The sequence below is a fragment of the Ovis aries genome, chromosome 2 (assembly GCF_016772045.2).
Source record: "Ovis aries strain OAR_USU_Benz2616 breed Rambouillet chromosome 2, ARS-UI_Ramb_v3.0, whole genome shotgun sequence".
In the NCBI taxonomy this organism is placed as follows: Eukaryota; Metazoa; Chordata; class Mammalia; order Artiodactyla; family Bovidae; genus Ovis; species Ovis aries.
In genome coordinates this window covers 245,661,235-245,685,637 of record NC_056055.1, presented here as the reverse complement: position 1 = coordinate 245,685,637, position 24,403 = coordinate 245,661,235, and the positions used below count along the sequence as shown (strand labels likewise).

Below are 24,403 nucleotides of genomic sequence, written 5' to 3'. Positions count from 1 at the left end.
ACCACCTAGTAAGCAAACCCAGCCTTTACCTCTGTATGGCTGTTAGCACAAGTGACACCATCTTGGACCCACTCAGTTCTTCCTGTCCTTCCACTGCCCCTACCTTGGACTGTGTGTGTGTGTGCTAAGTCGCTTCAGTCATATCCAACTTTTTGTAACACCATAGACTGTAGCCCACCAGGCTCCTCTGTCCATAGGTTTCTCCAGGCAAGAATACTGGAGCGGGTTGCCATGTCCTCCTCCAGGGGCTCCTTCCTGACCCAGGGATTGAACTCACGTCTCTTACGTCTCCTGCACTGGCAGGAGTGCTCTTTACCACTAGCGCCACCTGGGAAGTACTGTGTAGTACATTTCTTTCATGTGGCCAAGGGCTTTGCAGTTAATCAGTTCAGTTCAGTTCAGTCACTCAGTCATGTCTGACTCTTTGCGACTCCATGAATCACAGCACGCCAGGCCTCCTCGTCCATCACCAACTCCCGGAGTTCACTCAAACTCATGTCCATCGAGTCAGTGATGCCATCCAGCCATCTCATCCTCTGTCGTCCCCTTCTCTTCCCACTCCCAATCCCTCCCAGCATCAAACTCTTTTCCAATGGGTCAACTCTTTGCATGAGGTGGCCAAAGTACTGGAGTTTCAGCTTTAGCATCAGTCCTTCCAAAGAACACCCAGGACTGATCTCCTTTAGAATGGACTGGTTGGACCTACTTGCAGTCCAAGGGACTCTCAAGAGTCTTCTCCAACACCACAGTTCAAAAGCATCAATTCTTCAGCGCTCAGCCTTCTTCACAGTCCAACTCTCACATCCATACATGACCACTGGAAATACCATAGCCTTGACTAGACGGACCTTTGTTGGCAAAGTAATGTCTCTGCTTTTGAATTATGCTCTCTAGGTTGGTCATAGCTTTCCTTCCAAGGAGTAAGCGCCTTTTAATTTCATGGCTGCAGTCACCATCTGCAGTGATTTTGGAGCCCCCCAAAATAAAGCCTGACACTGTTCCCCCGTCTATTTCCCATGAAGTGATGGGACCAGATGCCATGGTCTTAGTTTTCTGAATGTTGAGCTTTAAGCCAACTTTTTCACTCTCCTCTTTCACTTTCATCAAGAGGCCTTTTAGTTCCTCTTCACTTTCTGCCATAAGGGTGGTGTCATCTGCATATTGTAGCTAGTAGATACTGTTTAATTGTGATTAAGTCCCAGTGGTCTCTGTGCCCTGGTAGTTGCCAAACAACGATGAAGACCTTCACTGACATATTCCCAGTGCCCACAAGACTAATTGCTGTTGCTGCTAAGTCGCTTCAGTTGTGTCTGACTCTGTGCGACCCCACAGACAGTAGCCCACCAGGCTCCTCTGTCCATGGGATTTTCTAGGCAAGAGTACTGGAGTGGGGTGCCATCGCCTTCTCCGACAAGACTGGTTACCCATTCATAAATCTTGACTTAAGAGTGCTCTTCCTGGACTTCCCTGGTGGTCCAGTGATGGAGAACACGCCTGCCCATGCAGGGGACACGGGTTTGCTCCCTGGTCTGAGAACTAGATCCCACGTGCCAGAGAGCAACTGAGCCTGCACGCCACCGCAAGCACGGAGTCCAAGCAGCCTAGCCCGTGCTCCACAAGAGCAGTCACCACAGCGAGGCCCGCACACGGCAGCCTGAGAGCAGCCCCCGCCACCGGAGTCAGAGGAAATCTGCACGTAGCAACAAAGGCCTAGTGCAGCCCCCAAAACAAACAAACAGGACGCGCTCCCTGCTGTAGCTCCCACCCCGCACCCTGGGCAAACACAGGGCCATCCTAATGGCCCCTCGGTGCTGCGGGGCACCGCTGTGGATGCTTCCAGGGTGCCATCTGTCCGGCCCCGCCCCGTGACTACCTTACCCTAAAATTAACTGACCCACTGATTACACGGAGCCGCCTGCCTCGGTTTTTGGTCTCAGGGCACCTCATTTTGGTGGGCACTTTTGGTTCCCTCCATCCTCCAACAACTGCGGCGTTCAGTTGTTACTGAGAGTGCAGAAAAACATGACGCTATGCAAGAAACAGAAGAGGAGCAGGTGTGTCTAGTCAGCACCACTACTAAGAAACAGGAAGTGGAAATCAAAAGCATTTCAGCAGAAGAAAGTTCCCCCAAAGCACAAGCACACGCAACCAAACTTTAAAAATGCAACTCGACGCCCCAGAGTAAATAGTTTTCTTAAACAAATATTCGCAGGTGTGGAATTTTCAAGTCAGAAATCCAAAATTTTGAAATGGACAAAAGTGAAGAAGGTGCCAAGTGGGACATTAACACAAAACCAGCAAAGGTTTTTTTTTTTTTTTTTTTAATTTAGATATGTAGACCAAAGTACAAGACAGACCAAATTTGATTAAAGATATGAAGTGTAGTAAGAAAAGGCATAAAACCAGCCAAGAAAAAAATTTTAAACCAAAGACATTTAAAGACCAAAAAATACCAGCTTTATGCTCTGGCAAGATCCCTTGGTTGCCACGCTGAGTGGGGATGAGGAGGGGATAGCAGGTGGCCAGGGAGGGCGCTATGAGGCCCAGGCCCACCGGGAAGATGCTCTGAAGGCCACGCAGGTTTCGGTCACAGGTGGCAGAGCCTCGTTTCCCTCCAGTCTCCTCTCCCCACGCTCAGCCACGTGGCCGCCTTTCTGGTTCCTGAACCACGGACCACATTCCAGGCACCAGCCTGTGTCTTCCCCTAGACCACTTTCCACCAGGCCCCACCTGAGAAGCCACCACCTGCACCAGAACAGCCGTATCCTCCCATCTGAAGTGGCCCCAGGAGCTTCTGGGGTCCTGTTAACGTTCAGAGCCCCCAGCCAGGCACAGCTGGCCCAGAGCACTCCCTTTGTGGAAATGAATTCAGTTGTGCGTTTGTACTTCGATCAAAGTAAAAGACATCAAAATGAAAAAAAAAAAAAAACCATCAAAATGAAGTCGCCCCTCACCTCCCTCCCGCCCCTGCCCCCTATTCTCTTTGTCGGGCCAGAGTTTCTTCTTTATTTCTCTGCTGTTACTGCGTACTTACCCTTGGAGAAGGGAATGCCTACCCACTCCAGGGTGCTGGCCTGGAGAATTCCATGGACTGTATAGTCCATAGGGTCGCAAAGAGTCAGACACAACTCAGCAACTTTCTCTATTGCTTGCTTACAAACACACACACACACACACGCACACACATGCACACACACGAGCTCCACTACTGCAGAGATGAGCCTGTCACCACGACAGCTTCCAGAACAGGGCGTGGCACACAGCAGGCACGGAACACAGGCAAGGGTCAAGACCTGGTGTGAACGCCCACCTAGCGCTCCTGCCTGGGGGCGGGCCCGCGGGGCGGGGCCTGCCTGGGGGCGGGGCCTGGGCCCGGCCTCACCTTCCTCTGCATCTTCTCCAGCAGCTTGCTCTTGGCCCTCACTTCCTCCTGGATGGAGTCGTAGACGTTGAGCAGCACCCAGTCCCCGCTGTCCTCGTCCGAGTTCTGCAGGGCCGCCACCAGTTGCTTCTTGCGCTCGTCCGCGTACCGCTTCCGCCGCCTGTGCTTCTCCTTCAGGTCCTTGTTCTTGGCCTGCTCCCCCCCGACCACCTGCTGCTCCAACAGCTGCAAGCTGCCGGCGGGGAGGAGAAAGCAAACGTGACAAAGTCTGCCGATCACTGAGCACTGGCTGTCCAGCCTGATCTCCCCGACTCCTTCCAACAACCCCACTTGACAGACAGGTACACTGAGGCCCGGGGAGGCGACTGCTGCTGGCTCAGGCTCAGACCCAGCGTTCCTGCCGGCTCTACCCGACTCCAAGCCTGTGCGCTCAGCCAGCCCGCTGGTTCTCCGCACAGGAAGGGCGGAAGTCTCCCTCCGCCCAGGGCTGCCCCACCCAGTTCCCGGTGCTGGTGGTCCTGCCACAGAGCAAGCTCCCGGCTGTGCTCCCAGGGGAACCTGCAGATCAGAGTACCCTTGGGTTGTGGGGAATGTTCCTTATGGTCAGTGCATAATGTTTCATCAGGGACACAAACAGTGCTTTTTTTTTTAATATTTATATCTAAAATGCTAAAAAAAATTTATAGAGTTTTGCCTTTTAAAAGCACAAATTTGAAATAACTACAAAGGCTCAGGTGGAAATCCTCACTCTACTAAAGCACCACAGAAGCATCTTGACTGTACCTCTTTCCAAAGGGATGTAAGGGTCAGATAACTGAAGGCATGACACGGACTCATAACAGAATAGGCGACCATGCTCAAGGGAAAGAAGGGCACCATGCACACCCAGCCGCCCAGTCCAGACCTGCTTCAGGCTCGGCTCTGAGCTCAACAGCAGCCAGGATACAGGTGAGCCACGTCCAAGTCGCTGCTCTGCTTAAAATCCTCCTAGGGTCCCCATCAGGATGGAGCCCAAGCCCCGGGGGTCACACATCTGCCCCGGAACCCCACCACCCCTTCCTTGCCCCAGCTTTAACCCGGGGCATCTGCTTCTCCAAACACCCAGGCTGTTTCCACCCCCTGCACCCGCTTTGCGCCACCTCAGCTGTGCCCTGTCCCTCGAATGCCACGCGAGACATCTGTGCTGCATACTTTCTTCAAGGGCCCCCTCTTCTGAGAAGCCCTCCCTGACCGCACTCCAGACCACACCGTGAAAACCACCACCCGTGCTGTGAGTTTTCTGTGTGCCCCACACCAAGCTGCTGCCTCTCGGGGCATCGTGTCGTGCGGCCCTCACAACAAACGTCCCAGCCTGGAACTCTCGCCGTCACCCACTGTGCAGGTGAGAGACTGAGGGACAGAGAGGTAACCTCAGCCCAGGTGGCAGAGCTGGGCGACGGTGGAGGCAGACGGGAACGCAGCCAGTCTGGTCGCTCCAGAACCTGACTCCCCCTGGACTGAGAGCTTCTTGAAAGCCAAGGTGATATCCCATGCATGCTTGCGTCCTGACGCCTGGTACATAGTAGATGCTCAGTTAGGGTTTGAACCATAGTCTGTGGGACCAGGAGGGGGCTGAACCGCTGGCTGTGGGGCTGACTCCGTCATGGAGACGGGCGTGACAGCGATCTCATTTATGGAAGTGAGAACCAAGGCTCTGAGACGTCAAGCGACTTGCACAAAGCCACATAGCAAGGGAGGAAAGTCCAGGTCGGCAGGCAGCCCCAGGGCGTGTCAGGAGTGGCCTGTCCCTGGAGGGAGGCGCTGGCGGCTAAGCCGTGTCGTTGACGTGCTAGTCGCCCAGTGGTGTCTGACTCTTTGTGACCCCGTGGACTGTAGCCCACCAGGCTCCTCTGTCCGTGGAATTCTTTAGGCAAGAATACTGGAGTGGGAAGCCATTCTCTTCTCCAGGGGATCTACCTGAAAGAGATCGAACCTGGGTCTCCCACATTGTTCAGGTCAGTTCAGTCGCTCAGTCGTGTCTGACTCTTTGCGACCCCATGGATGGCAGCACGCCAGGCTTCCCTGTCCTTCACCAACTCCTGGAGCTCATTCAAACTCATATCTATTGTGTCGGTGATGCCATCCAACCATCTTATCCTCTGTCGTCCCCTTCTCCTCCTGCCTTTAGTCTTTCCCAGTGTCAGGGTCTTTTCTAATGAGTCAGTTCTTTGCATCAGGTGGCCAAAGTATTGGAGTTTCAGCTTCAGCATCAGTCCTTTCAGTGAATATTCAGGACTGACTTCCTTTAGGATGGACTGGTTGGATCTCCTTGCAGTGCAGGGGATTCTTAAGAACCTTCTCCAGCACCACAGTTCAAGAGCATCAATTCCTCAGCACTCAGCTTTCTTTATGGTCCAGCTCTCACATCCATGCATGACTACTGGAAAAACCATTGCCTTAACTAGACAAACCTTTGTTGGCAAAGTAATGTCTCCGTTTTTGAATATGTTGTCTAGGTTGGTCATAGCTTTTCTTCCAAGGAGCAAGCGCCTTTTAATTTCACGGTTGCAGTCACCATCTGCAGTGATTTTGGAGCCCAAGAAAATGAAGTCTCTCACTGTTTCCATTGTTTCCCCATCTATTTCCCATGAAGTGATGGGACCAGATGCCACGATCTTTGTTTTTTGAATGTTGTTTTAAGCCAGGTTTTTCACTCTCTTCTTTCACATTCATCAAGAGGCTCTTTAGTTCTTCTTTGCTTTCTGCCAAAAGGGTGGTGATATCTGCATGTCTGAGGTTATTGATATTTCTCCTGGCAATCTTGATTCCAGCTTGTGCTTCCTCCAGCCTGGCATTTTGTTTGATTTCTGCCTCCCACATCGTAGGCAGATTCTTGACCATCTAAGACCCGGGGCAAGCCTGCATCGCCTGCCCTGGGCTCCTGAAACCTGCAGGGCGGCCCCAAGAAAGCCAGGTGGGGACTGTCCCCGCCCTCCCCACCGCCCCCCACTCTCCCCACCCCCCACCGCCGCATCCCCCCAGTAGCTGCTCCCCCCACAAGCGTCTGATGGAATCTGGAGGCACCTGAGCCACTTCCTGAGCAGAGAGCCCTGATCCCTCTCCCCTCCAACCCCTCCTGGGGAGGACCAAGCCCCTGCAGCCACGTTTGAGGGAGGGCTGGGTGGGGCTCAGGAAGGCGCCATCCACCCCTGGGCCCGGGGCTCCCTCCCGCCACCGCAGGGTCCCACAGCGCCCACCCCCCGCCCGCCAGGTCCCACTGCCCTGGGCTCAGGTGCTTACCGGGCGAGCACCTGCTGTTGGTCCACGGTGGGCAGGAGGTCATCGGCGAGCGCGGCCACGTCCTCCCTCCTCGCGCCGGCCCCAGCCAGCAGAGAGCGAGGCTGAGCCTCCAAGGCTGCCGGTGCTTCAGCCTGGGCTTCCTGGGCTTCCGCGACAGGCTCTGCCGCCAACACCAGCTCCTCTGTCACCCCCGGGCCCAGGTCAACCTCCTAAGTGCAACCAGAAGCCAAGGTAGAGGCGGGGGGGCCAATTCCTGGGCACGAGCTCGCCACAGCCTCAACCCCAGCTGGGGCGGCCGGACCCTGGCGGCCCACGAGGTGGCTACGGGCTCGGGGACACCCCGGCATTAAAAACATGCACCCAGTCAACTTCCTGCCACCTTTCCAACACCCCCCAAAACAGCCTCCAGCTCACTCTCCCTCCCGCCCCTTACCATCTAGACTCCACACAGCAGCTAGGGCGATTTTTGTTTGTTTTTTTGGTCCTGTTGTGCAGTTGACAGAATCTTACTTCCCCAATCAGGGACTGAACCCATAGAACCAAGCCCCCTACGGTGGAAGCACAGAGTCCTAACCACTGGACCACCAGGGAGTTCCCGGAATTTTCTTAAACCATAAATTGATCCTTCGCAGACCCTCCAACACATCTGCAGTCAAACCCAGTTTCTTCCGCGGCCTGCGGCACCACCGGTGCCCACCCGCTCCTCCCGCTGCCTGCGTCCTGCCAGCCCCCGCCCCCCACCCATCCCACTGCTTCCCTGACCTGCTTTTCTGGCACTGAGAACCTCGAGATCTTTCCGGCCACAGAACTCTGGCACCCGCTGCCCACCCGCCCCACCCCCCACCAACTGCCGGCTCCGAGCTCTCTCCCCTGCCACCCTGGCCCCTTCTCCCTGCTTGAGTCCCACATCTCAACGCCACCTGCTGCCCAGGGGAACCCCTGACCTCCCTGGATACCCTCTGCTGAGAGGCCGCAAGCTGGCTCCTACCCAGTGATCAGGCCCAGAGGCCAGCAGGTCGCTTCCTCTCTCTACAAACGTGGGCAGATTTAAGGTCTTCCTCCCGTTCCCCTCGGATGGTTGTACTTTCTGAAGCAGAAGTGGGGGTGGGGAAAGGTGGGGTCTGAGAGCAGCAGAGCTCACACGGCCCCCCGCTGCCTAGGGGGTTCCCTGCCAGCACCTTGGGGCCCCAGCTCCGCTCCGTGGCCCTCATCCACTACACACACTGGGCCTCTGTGCTTTAGACCAGGGCTCCACCGCTGAGCAAAGGGTGAACATCACCCTGGAACAGTGGCCTCTCGGTAACAAATCAATAAATAGAGAGGTGAGGACTCCTCCGATTTGCATGCTGGTTTGTGCTGGGGGAGGGCCGGGGGTATTGCCCCATTTTATGGGTGAGGAAACTGAGGCCAGAGAGGGAGGAGACAAGCGAGAGCATCCCAGGAAGAATCAGGTCCCTGGAGCTCCCCACCACCACCACTCAGGACCGGGGGCACTCACAGTCCTGAGTGGGAGGTCCTCGGCCACCTCAGCTTCAGACCCGAGGTCAGCGGGCTCCGGCAGATCTGCCAGGTGCTTGCAGGAGAACAGGTTGGGGGAGAAGGGGTTGGGTCAGGATCACCCTCTGGGGCCCCGCCCCGCCCTTCCCGCCAGCTCCCCACCAGCTCCCCAACCCCACCACCTCCTCCTGCGGGGAGAGGGGAGGAGAGAGGAGGTGAGGCAAAGAGAAGAGGCACTCCTGTTCCAGGCCTGCCACCTGCCTGACCCCACAGGACGCGTGTCAGCATCCCCATTTAACAGATGAGGAAACTGAGGCCCAGAGAGACGGCCGGACAAGGTCACACAGCTGAGTTAGGGGTAGAACAGGGATCTGAACCCGGATCTCTCTGATTCAAAGGCCTGTACGCTTTGGACAGAGAAGGAGAGAGAGAGAAAGGAAAGGAGGGGAGAACAAAGAAAAAAGATTTTTAAACATAAAACAGAGGGTTGAAAAGGGAGAGAAGGCCTTGGACTGAGGAGAAGCAGCCCCTCTAGACCCCTAGGCGGCCCCTGAAAGGAAGCAGGACTCTCACAGAACCCCCGCCTCCCCTAGGAGAACAGGCGGGCTGACGAGAGGCGTAACCATGGCAACCAGCAGCCGCCCCACACGGGCGTCCCTGTGTCTGCAGAACAGGGGCCCAGCCGGCATCGCCTGGGATCTCATCCCGACCTTCCCACTGGTTTACAGAGCCTTAGCCAGAGCTCCCCTTTCCCGCACCCCGGACCCCTGAGATGCAGCCACGCCCCGCCAGGCTCGCCCCCTCCCCTGAACTTCCGCGTGTCAACCTGCGTGACGTCAGGTACCTGCGTGGTCACCTTGGGGACGTCCACCGGGGGCACGTCCGGCCCGGACACCGCGGAGGAGAACCTGGCCAGCTTGGCCGCCACCTCGGCGTAGGGGTCGTGCAGGCCGGGTAACAGCTCCAGCGCCATCAGCGGGGGCTCCTCCCCCAACAGGGGCTCCGCGGCGCCCCCGCCCTCGTCGTCAGGCAGTAGGTGGCGGCCCCGGGCGTCTGAATCAGGCACGGAGAACTCCGGGCTGCAGGGCTCCTCCGGCCCAGAGAAGGCCGTGCAGACGGAGTTCTCTCCCAGCGTGGAAGACTCATCGGACCCCAGAGACGCCTCGGACTTGGAGGCCGCCACCTTGGGCAGCTCCTCAAACCCGGAGGAGACCTGAGCCTTGAAGGAGTCCTCACTGGGCACGGGGTCAGGCATGGAGTAGATCTCGCGTCTCTCGGCTATCTTGAACTCGAAAGGAGCCGAGTACTCCGAACTGCTGGCAAACTCAGCCCTGGACAGGACCTCAGCCTTGTAGAGGACTTCCGCCTTCAGGACAGCCTCTGCAGGACACACCTTCCTTTAGCTCTTTATAGGGTGGACTAGGGGGCGGGAGGCAGCCCTTCCCTGGAAGCTGGCCTCAGGCCCACCATCTCCAAGAGACCAGCTTAAGAGTCAGAGCCTCTGGGCCCCCAAACGCTGACTTCTACCTCTTCCAGGAAGTCCTCCCTGACCAGCTCCACGATGTCTCCATTCTCCAACAGCCCCAGCCATTAGGGGCTGGACTTTTACCCCTGTTCCTTGGGTCTGCTCTTTATACATAAACTGGCTGTCCTGCCAGTATTATTGCCTCAAAGGCAGAGAGCTCCTGACCCAAAGATTTCACACCCAAGACCCTCAGGGCCCACTCCTGGCGTAACCAGCTCCAGGCCCTTGTGCACAGGACAAGCTAGAGCTGTGGGGGTTAAATGAATGCTGCAGATGAGTATTAGCGAGACCAGATAAAGTCCCTCGGAGGCCTGACACTCAAAGTGGGCTGGAGGAAATACTTTCCAGGACAGAAAGTGCTAGAACCTGCTCCTCGGTCTTCCTCTGGGGCTGCATCTCCCTGCCAGCTGGGATGGGGGGACAGTACCACGGGCCTCCTGCTGCCAGCTCACAGGCCAGCTCCTTCAGGTCCATCCACTTCTTTGTCACCGTGTCCTGGGCTCCCCCAAGAGAGCCCTGATGTCCCCTTTGCTAGGGTCATTCACTCCCCAGCTCAGGGGTCCCCAGGGCCCAGGAGCCGGGCCACATGGCCAAAGTGGAGCAGCGAGTGAGTGAACTGAGCTCCACCTGCCGCACCCCATCACCTGTGAAACTGCCTGGCCCACCTGCCCCGTCTGTGGAAGAACTGTCTTCCACAAAACAGGTCCCTGGTGCCAAAAAGGTTGGGGACCTCTGTGCGTAGCTCACAGCCTGAACCTCTCCCAGCCTTGGCTTGCACACCTGCCGTGTGAGGAAGCAGTGAGTCCCAACTCACTGAGGGCAGACAGGCGAAGTGCCTCCCTACCCAGTACCTGGCACACAGCAAAGCCCCATAAATGGGACCAACGATGTGAACACCGTCATCATTACAATGTGGATTTTATAGTATTTATGGGCTTCTCTGGTGGCTCAGATGGTGAAGCGTCTGCCTACAACGTGGGAGACCTGGGTTCGGTCCCTGGGTCGGGAAGATCCCCTGGAGAAGGAAATGACTACCCACTCCAGTATTCTGGCCTGGAGAATCCCATGGACAGAGGAGCCTGGTGGGCTACAGTCCATGGGGTCGCAAAGAGCTGGGCATGACTGAGTGACTAACACTTATAGTGAGTCCTAGGAAGTCTGGGCTGCCTGGCAGCACAGGGTATTGGAAAGATAGCGGTGGGGTGGAACATTCTAGAATGTCAAACAGAAGACAAAAATTCCCAGGAAGTTAAAAAACTCTTGCTACGGATTGCCTAGTTTGGGGTGTGGTTGCTCTGGTGACAGATGGGCTCTAAAGTGGAAAAGAAACTGTAGAAAATGCAGAACCGGGGGAAGGGACTTGCCCATAAACTTGGGTGGTACGTTGCCGCTCTAAGTCAGCCTTGGGTGGGGACCCAGCCTGCCGCCCCCAGTGCAAGGCTGTGGGTGAGAACGCTGGCCCCGGGATCAGACTGCTGGAGTCAAATCCCAGCTCCGCTTTAAAAGCTGTGTGACCTCGGGGAATTTCCTCACCCTCTCTGGGCCTCAGTTTCCTCAGCTGTCAAGTGAGGGTGATGGAGGTGCCTGCCTTGCCAGGCGGTTGTGAAGAGGAAACAGAACTGGGGCCCGTGGGCCGGGGGGCGGGGAAAGCAGGCTGGGCTCCTCCTGCCGGGCGGGGCCGGCCCACCTGTCTCCTTGCGCAGGTTCTGCTCCAGCGTGGACAGCTTCACGTCGTACGAGTTGCGCATGGCGGTGATGTCCTCCTCCAGCCGGGCCCTGGACTCCTGCTCCGCCTCGTAGTCGGCCCTCAGCCGGGCCAGGCGCGCCTCGTACTCCTGGAGAGGCGAGCGGGGGCCAGAAGGGGGCGCTCTATCACCGCTTCCCATCGCGGCTTTCGGGAAGCCTCCTCTGTCCCACAATCCAGAAATCGCAGCTGAGCCCAAGGAACAGAATTAAGATGATCTCCAGACACTGGGGGGATTCCTGGCTGGGGAAGACCCTTCTGAACTTTTGTGTGAGCGTGTCTTAACACGCTAGTAACATATGCGTGCATGCCAGGTCTCTTCAGTCGTGTCCAGCTCTTTGCGACCCCATGGACTGCAGCCCACCGGGCTTCTCTGTCCGTGGGATTCTCCAGGCCAGAGTACTGGAGTGGGTTGCCATTTCCTCCTCCCGGAGTTCTTCCCGATCCAGGGATCAAACCCACGTCTCTTACGTCCCCTGTGTTGGCAGGTGGGCTCTTTATTGCTAGCGCCACTTGGGAAGCCCGTATATGTGTCTATAATCTAATTTTTCCACAAAGCAATAGATCACAAACACCTTTCTGCATCGACAAATACGGTTTAACCAAACAGTCCTCAACCCATCGAAGACAAAATAAATCACTATAGCTCTGCTTAGCCATCCATCTTCCCCATCACCACCAGTTCCTGCCCAGACCTGGTTCCCCACTTCTCCTCTTGAGTAAGACCTTCCTCCACGGGGCAGCTGTGTGTCCATGGATCATGCTTCAGGGGCTTCCCATGGTTGAGGATAAAATCTACTTCCTCCAGTCGACCTCCAGTCCCCAGTGACCCGGACAGCCCACCCCATCTTTGTCACACTTGGGCACAGTAGCCCCTTTCCACTCCTAGACACCCCACTCCCCCGACCCCCGCCAGCCTCAGGACCTCTGCCCTCGCTCCGAGGCAAGTTCACCCCTTTGGGCCTCAGCTCAGCGACACCCGCTCAGAGAGGTCCTCCCTGAGTGCCCTCTCGGAGGATGCCCGCTGCCACTCTGGCACTTTGCTTACTTCTTCTCAGCCTGGACCAGAAGCTCCACCGTTCTCTGCGCTTGTTTCATTATAGGTGAACCGCCCGGCTCCCCGGCCAGAGGGCAAGCACTGTGCCATCTTATAGCCGTGATGCCGGGCACAGAGGGGCACCTCTGAGTGCTGTGCCACCAAGTTGGCAAGTGCGTGAAGCAGAACAGCTGGGCAGACTGTCCAGGCGTCTAGTGCGTGCCCCCCGGGGAAGGCCGGGCCTCTGTGAACTCACAACGCCCTGTGAGCTGCGGCCTTCTGGACAGGGTGGCCCTGCAGCAGCAGTGAGCCGGGGGCAGGACAGGGTTAGAGGTGGGAGCCCCTGCGCACGCCCACCCGGCCCCCAGGAAGTACGGGACCAGCGCAGACCCCCAGCACGGCACAGCCAGCCGGCCGGGGCTCCCAGGGCAAGAGACGAGACAGACCATCATGAAGATCCAGCGGTTTCCGCAGCTCAGCCGAGGCGCCACTGACCTGCCACCGAGACCCAGGGAGGGCCCGGCCTGCCCAGAACCACACGCGGCTCCTGGTGGCCCCCCTGAGACCTGCAGCCCTCACCCCGCCTGCCTTCTCCTGCCCAGAGGTCCCCTGGCCGGCACTTCAGCCCTGACCCCAGTTCAACCCGGGCCTCAGCCCAGCGGCATCTACAGCCTAGCAAGGCCTGGCTGGAGACACACACACTTATCTGCATACACGCACACGCCGTTCTCACGTGTAAACATGTGACCCCAAATCACAGGAGGAGCTCGAAGTGGGGAGCCCCTTTCTGGTCTCTCCATCATCCCTCCCCTCAACGCTCCTCTCTCGCCATTCCCCATCCATCCCTTCACAGAGGAGGAGTGGGAGAAAGGGCAACAAGAGGAGCAGACGGCTGGACGGCGTCACCGACTCCATGGACATGGGCGAGTGAGTGAACTCCGGGAGCTGGTGACGGACAGGGAGGCCTGGCGTGCTGCAGTCCATGGCTCACAAAGAGTCGGACACGACTGAGCGACTGAACTGAACTGACGACAAAAGGTTTTACCAACATTAAACCACTTAATCCTTACCGCACAGTTATAGAGATTTCAAAATGTTTTTTGATCTGTACAGCAAAGTGATTCAGCATATTTGCAGATTATACTCCTGAAGAGGTCACCCTCCCCCAACATCCTCTGTTTAAGACTTTTTGTTTTTGTTTTGATTTTGATGTGGGCCACTTTTTAAAGTTCTTATTGAATTTGTTACAATATTGTTTCTGTTTTGCTTTGTTTTTTTTTGGCCATGAGGCAGGTGGGATCCCAGCTCCCCAATCAGGGATCAAACCCATGTCCCAGGCATTGGAACGTGAAGTCTCACCTGCTTGACCGCCAGGAAAGTCCCTCTGGCATCCTGCTGGGGCAGTCACCCATGGCCAGCCCCGCCACAGGAGGACTCTGCTCTGTCAGTTCCTGCCCCTCCGGCACACTGGACGGCCCCCTCAGTCCCAGATCATTCCTCCCAGTCCCTAAAGCATGCTGTGCTACTTCCAATCATTATTATTATTGTTTGGCCATGCCATGCAGTTTGCGAGATCTAGGGCCCTAACCAGGGACTGAACCAGGAGCCACCTCCCTCCAAGAGATGGAAGCACAGAGTTCCAGAGACCACCAGGACACGGCCATGCTACTTCCAGCATTTAAAACAGCACCATCTGCCTTGGCCCCACGCTCGCCTCCAGCTGCAGCACCCAGCGGGTGTGCAGAAGATGCCTGTGGCTGGCTGAATGGGGCAGGCGGGGCGGAGAGAACGCAAACCCAGGAACTCCCCCAGGCCCGCTGGCACCTTTCACACCACCCAGCCTCTTCCAGCAGCAGAAAAGCCGCTTTCTATCCACTCCCAGAGATGAGGGAGGGCTTCCCTGGTGGCTCAGATGGTATAGAACCCGCCCACAATGCCTGCGTGTCTAGTCGCTCCGCCAGGTCTCTCTGCAACCCCACGGACTGCAGCCCATCCAGCTCCTCTGTAAATGGGATTTCACAGGCAAGAATACTGGAGTGGGCTGCCATTTCCTCCAGGGGATCTTCCCGACCTAAGGATTGAACCGGCGTCTCCTGCACTGGCAAGCAGATTCTTTACGCGGTAGCACTGGCTCCACCAGCAGCCAGGCCAGAAGAGCAGCGCGTCTCCCCACGACCGCTAGGGGACGGCAGTGCCCTGCTTCTCACGCTGCCAGGATCCACCCCCACCCGCCCAACCCAGCTTCCCCAGGCAGGAAGCTTGCATCCCGGCCCCAGGCCCACCCCACCCCACCCCGCCCGTCCCTACCCTCAACCCCAGCCCGCTCCATCACCCCCCAGCCCATACTGTTTTGTGGCCAATGTCTACTCATCGCTGTGTGACTCTAAAACCCTCCCTGAACCCCAGAGTGTCACCGCTCTCATCCAGACATCCCCGAAGACCCCCTCCGCCCCCCCTCAGGAGCTGGGCCCAGGGCTCCAAGGCCAGCCTGACACCTACTCCGCCCCAGGGGCAGCAGGGGAACAGGTAGAGTGAGCGGCTGAGCCCCCAGAGCCTTCACGGGGGCCCCACTGGGGGCTATTGGGGGCTACATCCAGGCCCCTACTTGAACAGTACAAGCCCCGCCCGTGATGGGCAGCTGGGGGTTCTTCGGTCGATGACCCCCAGCCCTCCAGCCCACAGCACAGAGATCCCCCCAGGCCTCACCCGGTCTGCCTCCCAGAGGCTGGGCCCCAGGCCCCCAGAGCCTGCCCGGGGGCTTCCAGGGGCCCCAGCACTGAGCCCGTCTGAGGTCACAGTTGAGGGGCAGAGGCCCAGCTGCAGACACGCTCCGTCCCTAGTCCCTGCTGAGCTGGCCTTCCCACCAGGGAGGAGCCAGCCGCCTGCAGGGACCACTGAATGTCAAGCCCCACCCCATGCTGTGGTCTCAGGATGTGAACCCCCAGAAACCAGGTGTCTGGCCCTGTGCGTGCCTCTGGGGTCAGCTCCGCGCCTGTCAATCAGCTGTGGGCGGGAGGACTGCGGGAGGACTCAAGGGCCCCAAGGTGACAGTTTTTTCTGGGAGGCCACACGTGCCCCTGGGGGCTCCCCGCGGCCCACCCGGGATGCTCCGCTCTCAGCCCCCAGCCCTCCCACTCTGACCTGCTCGGTGAGGCACCCGCCAGCCCCACTACCAGGGACGGCCCCGCCCCGGCCGTCGCTCCACCGCCAGCCCTTCGAGCAGGACGGGCAGACGGCGGCCGGGCAGACGGTGCACGGCCGGGCAGACGCCTCTCTTCTCGCCACACCAGCACTCACGGGGGACGGACTGCGCTCTGGAGGCGGGAACCCCGGTTCCAATCCTGGCTCAGATTAGCCTCTGGCTGTGTGACCTTGGGCAAGCCCCCCAGGGGAGGACGGCGGGGAGGCAGTCTAGTTCTGGAGCCCCACCTCCTGCGGGGCCCACGTGGCCGCCCCGCGCCTCACCTCCCGGATCAGCTGTTTCTCAGCCTCCATGTCGTGCTGCATCACAGGTGGAGACAACGGCTTTTCCTCAAGCTGGACAGGGCTTGGGGGCACCTGACTGTTCAGCAGAGCTGGGAGAAAAGCAGAAACGAGGGCCTCTGACCAAGGTGTGTGTGGTCTGCCGGAACTAAGGGTGCGGGCCTATGCGTGCTCAGAGTCTGCCGGGAGCCAGCGTGAGGAATTCCACCCGTGACAAGGTCATGAGGGAGGAAGCTGACATACGCAAGGAGGTGATCAGACTTCAGGAGTTCCCCCTGGCATTTCCTGAGCAGGTACCCCCCAAACCAAAAATCTGCCGGCCTTTGTACTCTGGTTTTCCACTCTTCTGATATTCTCTGGAAAAAAGTCAACTCAGGGCTTTAGTCTTCTGCATTTGAAAGGGATGTTTCAGTTAAACCCCCTCCGATAGCTCTCTAGCTTGCCTAACAGGTTCCCCAGACCTCTTACAGCTTGTGAATTGCTTACAGCCCCCCAACCTCGAGAGGCACAAAGCTTAAAAGCATCTTAAAGATACAGAGCCTTTTCTAAAGAGTTAAAAATTATATTGGTAGAGGGTTTTCACTGTTGACTCAATGATTGCCGCCAGGCCTCCGTATTCTTTATCTTTTAGGCACCTGGGAGGATGTTAATCAATGTAAACGGGATATGGAAAAAGATATAGTTTTGATGTTAGCAACACTAGACTTTTGAGTTAATTCCTTTTCTCTTTGTTATATATCACTGCACTCCTCTTGTGTCCTTGCTATGTAAGAATGTAACTTTAGTGCTTTCTGAGAGTGGCACCAGACTTTGGGAAGATCAACACAAATAAGTCTTCTGGTTGACAAACCCTTATCAGAAAAAAGGCTGTAAAATGTTAATTGGCCCTTTTGGCCAGAAGATGATGTAAATCACCTAAGACTTGTGTATACAATTAGGTATGCAGCGAGAAAAGCCTGGTTTTGATAAGAGTCTGGGCTGCTAACGCTGCATAACTTTGTGTTACCCATTGATCTCCGTGTTTTATTAAAAGTATAAAAGGCCTTCTGAACAACAGAGGACGGAGTCAGTCGCTGGACTGGTTTCCCCGTGTCTCTCTCTCTCTTTTTCCTTTTCCTCTTTACTTTAATTTCAGGCTGAATTCCCATCTGGGGCGCGGAGGCTCGCCAAGTCTACTTACTTGCCCTGGCTGTTAGACCCGCACGAAAGGGAGCCTAAGGAGAGGCACCCTTAGATATCCAAGCGAGCACCGGTGGCCCAACGTAGATGGTGCCAATTCCTTGTCTGGAATTTTATTGGTCTTCCGCGTAATCCAAGTTATTCAGCCCTCTTTCTCCACTTAATTTTCCTACTACACTATTTCTTCCTAATCTGATCTTATGTTAATAAATAAATAAGTCTTTCCTCGCCAATGCCGTCCATGCTTCGAAGTCCCTGGATCCACCGGGGCTGGACCCCGGCAAGAGTCATGGCCGACTCTGCGACCCCAAGGACTGTAGCCCACCAGGCTCCTCTGTCCACGGGATTTCTCAGGCAAGAATACTGGAGTGGGTTGCCATTTCCTTTTCCAGGGAGTCTTCCTGGATCGGGGATCAAACTCAAGTCTCCTGCGTTGGCAGGCAGACTTTTCCCCACTGAGCCACCTGGGAAGCCCCTAGAAACTAAGCAGAAACCATAAAATGACAACCATGTGCTCATATAACAAGACCTCAGCACTGAGCTTATTTTGAGGGCACCTCTATGTAAAATGCCAACGTGCTCGTCCAGCAAGCCTTTCTTGGGCACCTGGGGGTTTGGCACTGAACACAACAGACAGGACTCCACACACACATCACTTCCATCTGGAAAAGAAAGGCCAGCAAGAGGCAAAGAGATTCTTCCAAAGAAGAGAAAGCAAGCAGGGAGGGTGCAGAGAAGACCAGGCGGAAGTGCTGTAATTTAAATCCTGTGGACAGAAGAGTCCTCTTGGACAAGGTGTGCGGAAAGCAGTGGCCTGAAGGGAGTGAGGGAGAGGGTCAGGCAGAGATCCCAGGGACAGACAGGGAGCGGTGAGTGTAAAGGCCCTGTGGCAGGCAGAGGGCCGAGACTGTTGCAGGAACAGCCAGAAGGCCACTGAGGCTGGAGCAGAGCGAGCGAGGGAGAGGGTGAGCCAAGGGCATGGCAGAGGGGAACCTGCCGGCCCTGGCAAGGACTCCAGCTTCAAAGTCTGGGTTCCACCAGGCCATCGGAGGGCTCGGGCAGGGCAGGACTCCCATCTGAACAGGAGGTCCCTGGCTGCCGCGTGGACCAAAAGCACAAGCCAGGAGACCTGCTCGGGGTGGTGGTGGTGGGGGTGGCCGGCCTCTGCAGTAATTTAGGTGAGAAATGCTACCGGCTCAGGCCATGGGGTTGCAGTGGACAGAGTCTGGACCTGCTCCAAAGGTTCAGTTCAGTTCAGTCGCTCAGTTGTGTCCGAGTCTTTGCGACCCCATGGACTGCAGCATGCCAGGCCTCCCTGTCCATCACCAACTCCTGGAGCTTGCTCAAAGTCATGTCCATAGAGTCGGTGGTGCCGTCAGCTAAAGGTTTAGACATTGTTCTAAAGGCAGATACCACAAAAGCAAGAGGGCAGAAGTGAGAAGCCAAGGATGCTGACACCAAGGTTTCTGGCTGAACACCTGGAAGGAAAGAGGTGCCACCAGCCGGGTGGGGACAGCTGCAGGACTGGCGAAGATTCAGCGCTCAGCGTCCCATACATTAGGTTTGGAGTGATGATTAGATAGATGGCAGGATGTTCAAGACTGGAATTCAGAGGACATGGTATATCGATCAGGTTCATTGTAATGATGTTTTAACACCCTGGGGGGCTTGATGGCTTGGAGGGGACAGTCCTCCCAGGGTCAGCCAATTCCTAGGGGGAGTCAACAGCTTTTGGAGGAGCCCACCTTTCATACGCAAACCAACCAACCTCAAGTCCACGGCTGCTTCTAACTCTCCCACCGGAAGCCAGTATTTCCTCTGCCTGAAATCAACTAGGGCCAGCACCAGGCAAGCAAGGACAGCATCATGCCCTGATCCCGCCAGGCTTCCTCACACTAGTCAGTCCTGGGCCCTTTCTCCTGCCTGCTGTGTCTTTCCACCAAAACCTCGATCACGGCTCAGGCTGCCCCTGGCTCCTCTGCAGATTGACCCCCTCTGGTGCTTCCTCCCCATCCCGTGGCCCTGCGTGGCCTGCCTCTCATCGCCGGGGTAACCGAGTAATGTCAACACTTTCTTGTGATGACATTGACCTCTCTGTGTCACCACTCAGTCAGCTGTATAAATTAAGACCTGGGCACACATCACACAGCCAGGACAGAGATCCACGTGTGAGACTCGGGAGCGGGGAGGTGGTGGTTAAAGCCGTGAGACCAGAGGAGCCAGCGTAGACAGAGAAGAGGCTGGAGGACCGGCCCCAGGACAACCTGACGTCAGGAAGATGGGGAGACTCGTCCAAGGGAGCTGAGGAGGGGCAGGGGGACTGGGGTGAGGGTGTCCAGGAAGCAAAGGCTTCAAGGACGAGGGAGGGGATCGTCTGAGTCAACGGATGCAGAGGGCAGGTGGGGCCTCAGGAGGACTGATCGCTGGATTTTATCACCAGGAGACACGGGTTCGATTCTCGGTCTGGGAAGATCCCACATGCCTCAGAGCAGCTGAGCCTGTGAACCACGACTGCTGGGCCCTAACGCCGAAACTACTGAAGCCCGTGCGCCCTGGAGCCCGGCTACACAAGAGAAGCCAAGTGCAGTGAGAAGCCTGCACACAACCACAGAGTGGACAATTGGGAAGAGCCCACGCGGCGACCAAGGCCCCACGCAGCCAAAAATAAAGAAATAAGTGACCCTTCTAAAAACCAGGAGGCGGCTTCAGCGGGCTGGGAGCACGGGGCCTGCCTGAACCAGGGGCAAGGTGGCGGGCTGGTGAAAACAGACCAGTGTTTCCCGAGTTGCTGAAAAGGGGAGGGAGAGATACGCTGGTGACCAGAGGGAGGGCTAGGGCTGAGAGGGCGCCAGCTCACAGGGTGTGCCGGGCGATGGGGACACCTGGCGCTCTGAGTCAGACACCCCTGGCTGGGCTTAAGGCCCAACTCTATAAAGTCAAAGCACCAGGTACAGTCTGTGGAGCCTACGGGACAAGTTCCGGGCTAAGCCCACATGTGAACCATCTCATGCAGTCCTCCCAACTGCCCCACAGCCATCACAAGGCGGGTGACCCATTTAACAGATGAGGACACTGAGGCTCGGGGGCATCTAAGTCACTTCCCCGAGGAGCCAGAATGTGAGGCAGCGGATACTGCCCGGCTCTCGGCTCTCTGCCTGCCAGGCACTATCATCCCAGCTTGTTTGGGCTCTACGCTCCGAATCCAGGGAGACAGGACACAGCCCGCAGCCCGCAAGTCTGCCGTGGCAACCACAGGAGGTCTGCAAGCATGTCAGCTGCTGCATTAGGGTTGGGGGGCCCCACCAGAGCGCCCCAACTCCCTCCCGGTGCCTCTCACCCCTCCTCCATCAAGCATCCCCTCGCCGATCCTGGGGCCGGAGGGGAAGAGGAGGAAAGCAGGCTGCCCAAGAGGAAGCCCTCACCGTGGCGGTCAAGGCCATCTTCACTTCGTCCTTGCCAGCCCCTGCCAGTCCCTACACCTGGGCACCTCCCACCACCCAGCTTCCCAGGCAGCCAGAAGATCTATTAATCCTTGTGGGTCCCCAAAGTCACCTGAGACTTTTGTGCCTCCCTGCACAGACTGACCACCCTCATCCTAACAGGAGACTTCTCACCCTGCTAGACTCCACTCAAGCACCCCTCCTCCTCTGTGAAGCCTTCCCTGAGGGCCCACCCCCACTCCACACGCTCCCTCTGCCCTGCAGTGCCCTGTCTGGCTCTCTGCCCTGCAGTGCCCTGTCTGGCTCTCTGCCCAAGGCACACACTCCTCTGCAGGAGTGTCCCTTCCCTCCCCCGGGAGACTAGGTTACCCATGAGGCAGAACCTGGATCTGAGTCATCTCTGGGTCCCCAGGTCCGGTCCAGGGCCACACACAGTCGGGGTGTGAGTGGGGTGGGGGGGGGAGGTGAGAGGAAAGGGAGATTCAAGGATGGATGGCAGGATGGAGTGAATGAGCAGGCAGAGAGGAGGGTAGATGGGGTGGGCGGAGAGAAGGGGTGGGGTGGGCGGAGGGAAGGGTGGTGGTTAAATAATGGAGTGGGCGGGGGTGGGCTGGTGGGCTGAGTGGATGGGTAGATGCAGGCGGGGATGAGTAGATCAGTGCAGGCCGAGAACGGATGGACAGAGAGGAAGGGGGGAGGCGGATGAATGGATCCATGGACTCAAGGTTCTTTGGTGCTCCCTTCCTGCCAGGAATTCTCAGACAGATGACCCTGGAGCCCCTCAGCCACAAGGAAGGGCTCTGCAGGCCCAGGCTCCAGGTCTGGATTGCCAGGATGCAGGGGACAGGGGGGCAGGGATGTCAGTCACCCCGCTGCTCAGCAGCTCAACATCACAACTCTGCAGCTGGGCTGCCACAGAGCCAGCAGGCAGACAGGCAGGAGGACCGATGCGTGGCCTGGAGGCAGGGAATGGGGATGGAGCCTCCAGCTGCTGGGACAGGCCCAGAAGGACTGGCCTCTCCCTGGGGCATCGGTGGGCACATACCTCCACCCCCGGGGGCCGTCCCCAAGCAGGGTTCTCCCTGGCTGTTCAAAATCCACGCTCACATGCAGCTGGGAGGAGGTGAGGCACGGCTTCCAAGCCCCTCAGATGGGGAACTGGAGGCTGGTGGACCCGGGGAGAGCGCGTTCCTGGCTCCAGCCGCCCCGCCACCCCGCCCTGCCGCGCCGCCCACCTGACAGGCTGCCGGGGCCCATCTGCTGAGCCAGGATGGCCTTGAGTTTCTTGATCTCCTCCTGGTACTCGCGCAGCAGGGCGTCCTTCGGGTCCTCGTTGATGCGCGGCTTGTTCCGGATGTTCTTGGCTCGGTTGGCGTAGCGCAGCGTGCTGAGCGTCTCGTCGTAGTTGTTGTCGGCGGGCGACAGGCAGGCCACCATCAGCGTCTTGGTGTTGCCGCCCAGTGAGTCCTGGAGCAGCCGGGTCAGCTTCGAGTCCCGGTAGGGGATGTGCCTGCAGCGCCCGTCCACCAGGGCCGAGATGACATTGCCCAGCGCCGACAGAGACAGGTTGATCTTGGTGGCCTCCTTGAGCCGCTCCCCCGTGGCGCCCGTCTTGGACTGCCGCTCGCTGCCCGCCAAGTCCACCAGGTTCAGCTTGCCCGCGCGGAGGTGGTCCTTGCCCCGCTCGTCTGCAGACAGACCAGACAGAGGAGTGAGGGGCCTGGGGTGTGGCGACCCCTTGCAGGAAGGAGGCTCTGGGTGCTCCCCACCCACCAAGGGTCTCATAGGAGCCCCATGAAGAGGGCCGCTAGGATTGTGCCCACGTTACAGGCGAGAAAAGTGAAGCTCAGAAAGGGCCTGTGACTTGCCCAAGGTCACATGGCTTGCTAAGCGGTCAGAATCCCGGGCCGACCCTCCAGGGAGCACGGGCTGGGAGGCGCACGCTGTTCCCTGAGGGGCCAGGGTTTCTTGCTGCCACCGCGACAGCTCCTAGGCGTTTCCTGTGAGGCAAAGGCGGTGGAGGGTGGGAGGTGGGGCGTGGGGTAAGGGGACCGGTCTGGGTCTCCAGAAAGCTGCTGCCCTTCAGTGCAGAAAAATATCAGCTTCGGAGACCCTGGGACCCAGTTCCCATCCAAGCCCTGCCTCCTACTTGCTATGTGACCTTGGCAGAGCCGTATCCTGCCCTGATCTTCAATTCTCACACCGACAAAATGAGGCTGACAACCGCTCCTCAGCAGGGCTGGCCGACGGAAGGGGTAAACAGACAGCACTGTCATGGAGCCCACTCCGGGCGCGGCACACAGCAGGGCTTCGTGCCCCCTGAGAACACGCCCAGGACGGCAGGGACCACGGCTGCGCTGGCAGGTGCACCCAGATGCCGGGTGCCTTGGGAGCAGGGGCCCAGAGCATCGCTTGCGCTTGCGAAGACCCGAGGGATCCAGTCTGGGTACTATCCCTCGGGAGCTGCGGGCGTCTCAGCCTTCTCTCCGTAACACGGGAACCAAGACCACCCTCAAGGGTCGTGCCTGCCACACAGCAAGTGCTCCTGGGGTGAGATGAGAGGAGGGGAGGGAACTTCCGCCTTGGTTTCCTGCTCGTTGAAACCACAACTGTCCCGGCTTTGCCCAGGAACGCAGCTACCCGCAGTGAAGAAAAGGTCTGGCTGATGCCTAGTGGAGTCTTGGGCATGCAAGGGGCTGCTTGATTCTTTGGGCTTTTTTTTTAAGCAGCAGCGGGCAGGAAGGACTTGGAGACACCCTTCTGGACAGTTCTTTGCAGAATGTACCAGGTGCCTTAGACAGGTTTGCACCCTCATCCCAGGAGGCCTGCTCCAGGAAAGCTGAGGTGACTCTAAAAGCAGGAAAGGTTTTGTGCACAAAAATGTTCATCGCTGCATCATTTCCAACACAGAGAAACTGGAAATGGGCGTGGGGTGGGGAGAGGAGGACCATCCATCCACCTCCCGTGGTCAGGAAGACGCGGCAGGAACGCCGTGGGAACATTCGTAAGGGACGGCATGGGGAAGAAACTTCAGATTCAGTTGTGGTTAAAATTTTCTTGGGAAAAAAAGGACCAAAAGAACATATGCTCAGGTGTTAACAGTTAGTTGTGTCTGTAACTTCTCCTACTTTTCTCTTAACTCTTAAATGTCTTTATTTGAACCTCTTTTGGGCTTCCCTGGTGGCTCAGCTGGTAAAGAATCTGCCTGCAATTCGGGAGACCTGGGTTCGATCCCTGGGTTGGGAACCTCTTTTATCATGAAAACAATAAACATCTTAAAAATTCTTTTAAAACCTGCTTGCAGGCAGCCTGCCTCATCCTGCAAACTCATCTGCAGAGACCGAGAAGCCCCCACAGGGCCGCGCGCCCCTCCCTTCCTCACCTGTCCTCACCCTGCCGGGTCCCAGCTCCCCACCCACAGCAGTCATCACACGAAGATGAGGCCGCACTGCCACCGCAGGCCCCGTGTCTGCACCCGGGGGGGCGACTCTGGTTCAGGGGGGTTGGCCTGGGGCCAGGTCAGCCCACAGCTGGGCATCATGCTGCCTTGACCCTGGGCTAGGATCTCTCCAGAACTGCGTTCCTATGTGAGCCGAGGCTGCTCCCTGCTCCACTGCTCTCTGGAGTTCTGTCTGGGATGAATGAGCCACACACTCGGAGGCAGCTGCAGTGTGAGTGTGGAAAACCCAGATGTCAAAGCAACCTGGGTTCAAGTCCCAGCTCCACCTCTTGGCAGTTAAGCGGAGACTTGCAGCGTGTAAGTGGGACCTTGAACCAGCAGGTCCCTTATCTCTCAGAGCCTCGTGTCCTGGCCTGTCAGTGGGAGTTGTAAGGCCTG

The 24,403-nt window shown here is 57.6% G+C and overlaps 1 protein-coding gene and 1 long non-coding RNA gene across 5 annotated transcripts in view; one reads left to right on the top strand and one right to left on the bottom strand.

The window, feature by feature from the left end:
- KIF17 (kinesin family member 17) overlaps positions 1-24,403 on the bottom strand; it is a 51,278-nt gene that overhangs the window by 14,574 nt on the left and 12,301 nt on the right. For 2 of the 4 annotated variants that reach the window (XM_015093728.3, XM_042244667.1), the window contains exons 5-12: positions 21,801-22,253; positions 15,929-16,038; positions 11,371-11,518; positions 9,003-9,538; positions 8,160-8,234; positions 7,650-7,748; positions 6,662-6,870; positions 3,383-3,614 (exon numbers count right to left, since the gene is read on the bottom strand). In XM_015093728.3, coding sequence (XP_014949214.2) covers positions 3,383-3,614; positions 6,662-6,870; positions 7,650-7,748; positions 8,160-8,234; positions 9,003-9,538; positions 11,371-11,518; positions 15,929-16,038; positions 21,801-22,253 — 1,862 coding nt within the window. The remainder of the gene's footprint in view (positions 1-3,382; positions 3,615-6,661; positions 6,871-7,649; positions 7,749-8,159; positions 8,235-9,002; positions 9,539-11,370; positions 11,519-15,928; positions 16,039-21,800; positions 22,254-24,403) is intronic. The other 2 variants (XM_042244668.1, XM_042244669.1) reach the window with 1 other exon arrangement.
- On the top strand, positions 3,614-5,056 carry LOC121818786 (uncharacterized). Its single transcript, XR_006058899.2, has 3 exons — positions 3,614-3,723; positions 4,178-4,330; positions 4,584-5,056. It is a non-coding gene; the product is annotated as an uncharacterized LOC121818786 (long non-coding RNA).